Source organism: Brassica napus, chromosome A4, assembly GCF_020379485.1.
Source record: "Brassica napus cultivar Da-Ae chromosome A4, Da-Ae, whole genome shotgun sequence".
NCBI lineage: Eukaryota > Viridiplantae > Streptophyta > Magnoliopsida > Brassicales > Brassicaceae > Brassica > Brassica napus.
In genome coordinates, this window is record NC_063437.1 from 10,034,672 (window position 1) to 10,041,261 (window position 6,590).

A 6,590-nucleotide genomic window follows, 5' to 3' on the forward strand; every position below is an offset into this window, starting at 1 on the left:
ACAAAGCGCAAATTCCTTAGATCAGAAATCTCTGACATGCAAGATCTATTACTCTCCGACAAAAAGTAAACGCTTCTTCTATTTTTCTCTCCGCTCATACTCACAATATCATCTCTTTCTCATCTTGATTGAAGTTTAACTGCAGATAATTTATCAACTGAGCTGAAGAAGCCCAGTGTTTGTATTGGAGATAACAGAGTCCGTATCCACGTTTTATGGTATAATTTTAGTAACATGAGTCCATGTCCACGTATTGTTATATAGTTTTATGGAATCAAAACATAGAGTTTGTCCACGTTATCTACTATAAACACATTAACATCACAAATTCACACATTACTCATCACTCATCTATACATCACCCGTCCACAAATCATCCAACCACACATCACTCGTCCACAAATCACCCATCCACAACTGTCCTTTTCATTAAGGGCAAAATTGTCCATAATCTGCTGCTGGCCCACAACAAAGTGTGTCACATGTAAGAAGTGTCTCTATGTGTAATAGAAAGTCAAAAAGTGTCTCTTAGTGTAATCAATTCGCGAGAGTAGGTCATCCATGCTAGAGTTTCAAGTGGTTAAAGTGAATTCTGTGCGGCAGAATAAGGCTCCGAATGGAAGAAGCGGATCGAGCAGAACAAGAGCGAATCGAGCTGATCTAGCGGTTTAGAATATTTATATTATTATATTCAGTTAAAATGATATAAAGAATTTTAATTTTATTATATTTTTGTAATCCAACATAAACTTTTTCTTATCATTTTAGTATCATACAGTTAACAATTTTTAATAAGTATTCTATATATATTATGCTTGAACATAATAGTATATATATTAATTTATAGCTTCAAATTTGCATGATTTAAAATCATTTGTTTTCAGGAGATTAGGTTATTCTGTTTAGTTTCAGAGTTAAGTCACGTAATGCTTTAACGTATTCAACCTCTTTAAAACAAAAGAATAATAAAAGTAAATACTAAAAACAAAAGTAAAAGGATGAACCACATACATATCAAAAACCTGGTGTTTCTACTGTACAAAGTGGATCAAGAATATTACTTCATAAAAGTTGGACTGCTTGAACCGCAACATTGGCTAACATTATTTTATTATTTTAAAATGAACCACTTATCACAATTGTGTTATTCGCATGAATGGCGCATCATATGCGGGAGATCCACTTAAGCGGTCGAACCACCTGTTCCTCCGCCTCCCATTCAATACCTAAATGTTGTGTAAAAATATTCTTTTTTTTTTTTTTTTTGCAAAAAGGTTTTCTATTGAAAGCAAGAGTTTACGAAACATACAGCAGTTTGCTAATTTATTCTTAGCATCAAAGGTGATAAGCAATAGAAAGGAGACAGGAACAATAGTAATAGGAGCCCAAAAACCGCTTAGAATGAGCCTAACCCAACCACCTCAAGGTGCTGTAAAAATATTCTTTACAGAACCATTGTGAGTCACAAAATGTACGTTTTATAAAGAATCGCATGATGTTTATGGTAAGTAGATCTTTAAATCAAATAAATAACTTTCGAGGGTAGAAATTGACTTTTACAAAAAAAAAGAAAAAGAAATTGACTTATTTGATAGGTCTAGAACAAAATCACCAAACCAAAAGACATCCTTTTGGTTATAGACAAACAAACTGAAACAGAATTTACGAGAGACATAAATTGAAGCAATGGTCTTCTTAACTATTACATAAATATAATCGAAAACAATAAAGTAAGAAATAAAAACAAAAACATATAAAAGAGAGATAGTAGAAGAATGCTTTGTTGTTAAAATTTAAAAAATCTCTAGTTGTATAATGTAAACATATTTAGTAGCTTTTAATTTCCCAAAAGAGGAGCTTTTTGTGAAGGAGGCGACTCGATGCTTCCTAGTATGTTCACTTTGGCTTCCTTGGCCTTTCCCCACAATACCATGTAAAATCCTATTGCTATCAATATTCCTCCTATCAAACTGTTATTCAAACATAGCAAGAAAATTGAGAGATGATATTAGCTAGCATAATGAGATTAAAAACATTACTATAGACAAATAGAAGCAAAAGTTATGTGTTATACATTCCAAGGTAGATCGTCTCGCCGAGAAAAAGGGTAGTTGATGCGGCTGCTATCAATATAGATAACGGTTTGAACATCGACAAGTACACCGGTCCTTTGTGACTCACCGCCCATGTATGTATAATATAGTATGCCGAATTCAAAGCACCCTATGGTAAAAATGTATATCCCGTATATCATCATCAAGATTCAAGACCAAGAACAACGAGTAATTAATTAACAAACATCTAAGGCCAAATATTATTTCACATATTTATGTAAGAATTACCACTACAACAAGGCTGATCAAGGTGACGTCAAATCTTATGATCCATGCCTTCGAGTCATCCTTCTCGACTAAAAGACTAACGAATGCACACACAGTGAGAATGCAAACATTGTGTACTAGCGTTACAACGACCGTAGATGGATATCGACTCATTGTGTGCGCCTATAAATACCCGAGTTATCTTATATAATATATCTTGCTGACTGTATTAATATATAAGATGTAATGTACGTACCATAACAAGATAAGAGAAGGAGAGAAGGATGTATTGAAGAGCAAGAAGGCCACCTCCAATAACCCAATCAGAGTGTGAAGACATAAGCACTGGACCGTGGTACAGAGTAACCACAAGTGCACCTATTATAGACAATAATGTTCCCAACACTTTGGCTACACTAGTCTCTTTTCTTATAGATATTTTCTCCATGCTATACCAAAAAGTCCAAGTTAGTACAAACACTACTTGTCTATCCTTTATTTCTTGTTCTATTATAAAGAAAAATGATTGTGTGAAGGTTATTAAACGAGAAGTGGTTAGTCGATAGCTAACCAATTAGTTCTGCCTCGTACCCAACATACATACATAATATATATATATATATATACTATTTTCATTTTCTTTGTTTCGTTGATACAGTATAATTTAATGGACATGTAACTAAATAAATAAAAGTCTGTTGTCGTTTTTAGAAATCCTCTAAACACGTTTTCAGTGATTTTTAAAAATTGTACACAAGTTTCATTATTAGATTATAAAATCCATTTAAAAGCTAAATAAATCGCGTGGGCCCGTAATTATTGACTTCTGCGAAGACTTAAACAATAAGGAGATCTGTTTTTCTCGTCAACAGATATTTTTTTTTCCCCTTTTCCCTTTTTTCAACTAACAACATTATGGAAACTTTCAAGCTTTCTATTGGATGGGATGCCTTGAGATATAAGCATCTTGTAAAGTAAACTCAACCAACGTTCTATTAAAATAAATGATTTCATTCAATTAGCAAGTATTTGAGATATGTGGGAAATAAATTACCGGAAAATTATGGCGAGGATGAAGGTAAATGCAGGATTAACATTACTCATGGCCGAAGATAAAGTGGGTGAGCTGTATTTAATCCCATTGTACCCTGCGATTTGTGCTGCACTTCTGTTTTATTCTCAAAAAAAAAATTAAAAAACAAACACAAAAATAAAAGTAAGAATACTTCTTTACACTAAAAAGTAAGGGAACAAAAAATCTTGCAAAATACTGATCGAAGAAAAATAATTTGCTTGAATTTATCGTCATAGAAATGCTTCAAATAAAGTTTGTCTAGTTCTTTTAATAAGAACTTAACAACTTATAATGTGAAGATAAAATCCTGAATTAATTAGGTTGCTCATATACATTATGCATACAGTTACCATCTCTTGCTAAATTAATGATACTGTACGGTCACCAAATAAAAGAACTTACACAATAAGACCAAGAAGTCCCATTTTGTAAAGAACTGAGGAAGTCAACGGAGGAAGAGATCTTGATCTGTAGAGATGATAACGCTATATAAGAACAAGTTCTTATCAAATTTTTGGGAACAGAGTCAAAGGAAAGAAGAAAACCTGAAGGAGAAGAAGGCAAGTGGAAGAAGAATAAGAGATCCAAAAGCGTAGGAGTAAACAAGAACCACAAATGGGCTTAGTCCTTTGGAAGTCACCGATTTAACCAAAGTGTTCACTCCGACGTTAGAAAACTCCGTTAACACCATTGCCGTCAAGATCAAGCCATCTCTGTTACATAATCTTCCCTCAGCCATCTTCAGTTCTTTGGCTTCTTTTGTTTTTTTCTTGCTCTCTCTTTCTCTATCTGAAGACCTTCTCTCTCTAGATTTTATATTTAGAAAAAGTATTATTTATTTGACCAAAAGAGTATACATTCCTCCGTTTTATATTAAGCGTCGTTGTAGAGAAATTTTTCGTTACAACATAAGTGTTGTTTTTGACTTTCAACACAAAGTTTATTAATTTTATTAAATAAATTATTTTTTTATTTGTTGAAATATAGTTAATTGTATAGATAATTGTATTTTTATATAGAAAATATATAAGATTAATTGTTTTCTTAACCTGTCTGCAAAAACAAAAATGAAACAAATGAAACAGAAGGAGGATTATGCTGTAGTCGTGATGGGGAAAGACATGTGAAACTCATCTCCATCACATAATTAAAACTCAGGAGTTAGGGGAATTAAAGACGGCTGGCCCATCTTTCAAATGCGTACAAAAACAGTGAATCCAAGAAACTGTTTACATGTATTCTTATATGGGTGAATTTGCTATCTAGCCAAGTTTGGAGTTAACATTAAGTAAATAGCTCTGATTTTGAGGTTATTAAATTGATAACATTTCATACACATTTTATGCGGTTATGTCCTTAACCTTTCTAACACTACAAGAAAACGTATCTTTACCGAGGAAATTTAACGAGGAAAAATAATCCTCGTAAAAAAATGTTGATTTTGCGAGGAAAGTACGTTGAGAAAAAAAAGCATCGTTATTTCGTCGTAAGGTAACGACAAAAAATATTCGTCGTAAAGACGATGTAAATTGACGTGGCTTTTACGAGGAAATAGTTTTTCCTCGTAAAAGCCACGTAAATTTCGCGAGTGCTTTACGACGAAATATTTTACGTGTACTTAACGAGGAAATTTTGAATCCACCAACTTGGTAGGTGGCTCACGTTTTTTTTTGGCCATACAATTAATTTTCGTCGTAATTTCATAGTAAAATTACAACTACCAGATTCGAAATTTTCTATAAATATGGATGTTGGAACATCATTTTAAACACACCAACAAAAAAAAACGTGAAAGAAAAAAAAATGGCTGGCTCTGGGACTATTTACGAGTTGCGGAATTGGATGTATATGCATAGAGATGCTAACGGGAGAGTGACGAAAGAATACCTTGCGGGGCTGGAGACATTTATGCACCAAGCAGATTCAACACCGCTCGCCCAAGAAAGTGGTAAGATGTTCTGTCCTTGTCGGAAATGCAACAATTCGAAATTGGCAAACCGTGAAAATGTTTGGAAGCATTTAATAAATAGAGGTTTCACGCCAAATTACTATATCTGGTTTCAACATGGGGAAGGTTATAATTATGATCAGAATGAAGCTAGTAGTAGTAATAGCAATTTTCAGGAAGAACCGGTTAATCATCATTTGCATAATGAACATAGTTACCATCAGGAGGAGATGGTAGATTATGATAGGGTTCATGATATGGTAGCTGATGCATTCGTAGCTCATGATGAAGATGAAGAACCTAATATAGATGCAAAAAAGTTTTACGGAATGTTAAACGCGGCGAATCAACCACTTTACAGTGGTTGTAGAGAAGGTCTCTCTAAATTGTCGTTGGCTGCTAGAATGATGAATATTAAAACTGATCACAATCTACCTGAAAGTTGCATGAACGAATGGGCGGACTTGTTTAAAGAGTATTTGCCGGAAGACAATGTGTCTGCTGATTCTTATTATGAGATTCAGAAATTAGTTTATAGTCTTGGGTTGCCTTCGGAGATGATAGATGTCTGCATCGACAACTGCATGATCTATTGGGGAGATGATGAGAAGCTAGAAGTATGTCGATTCTGCAAGAAGCCACGATTCAAGCCGCAAGGACGGGGACGTAATAGGGTACCGTACCAAAGGATGTGGTACCTACCAATTACAGACAGATTGAAAAGATTGTATCAATCAGAGCAGACTGCTGCAAAGATGAGATGGCATGCCGAGCATACTCAGACGGATGGTGAGATGACTCATCCATCAGATGCAAGAGCCTGGAAACATTTCAACAAAGTACATCCGGATTTTGCTAGCAATAGCCGGAATGTGTATCTCGGATTATGCACAGATGGATTTAGTCCGTTCGGAATGTCAGGGAGACAATATTCATTGTGGCCAGTCTTTCTTACGCCATACAACCTGCCACCGGAGATGTGCATGCAACGGGAGTTGCTATTCTTGACGATATTGATACCTGGTCCGAACCATCCAAAAAGGTCCCTGGATGTTTTCCTACAACCACTGATAAAAGAGTTGAAGGATTTGTGGTCAACAGGGGTGAGGACGTATGACTGTTCAACGAAGACGAATTTTACGATGCGAGCTATGCTTTTGTGGACCATAAGTGACTTTCCTGCATATGGGATGTTGTCTGGATGGACTACACATGGGAGATTAGCTTGTCCATATTGTAATGGAAC

General features: G+C 34.7%; 1 protein-coding gene across 1 annotated transcript; it reads right to left on the minus strand.

Moving 5' to 3' along the window:
- Positions 1–1,678: 1,678 nt before the first annotated feature.
- LOC106446133 (WAT1-related protein At5g40210-like) lies at positions 1,679–4,232 on the minus strand. The gene is made up of 7 exons (XM_013887817.3): positions 3,942–4,232; positions 3,799–3,864; positions 3,376–3,489; positions 2,578–2,770; positions 2,343–2,504; positions 2,075–2,223; positions 1,679–1,970 (listed from the first exon to the last, which is right to left on the minus strand). The coding sequence occupies exons 1-7, from the start codon at positions 4,133–4,135 to the stop codon at positions 1,838–1,840; spliced, it is 1,011 nt and encodes a 336-aa protein (XP_013743271.1). The 5' UTR covers positions 4,136–4,232; the 3' UTR covers positions 1,679–1,837.
- Positions 4,233–6,590: the final 2,358 nt, after the last annotated feature.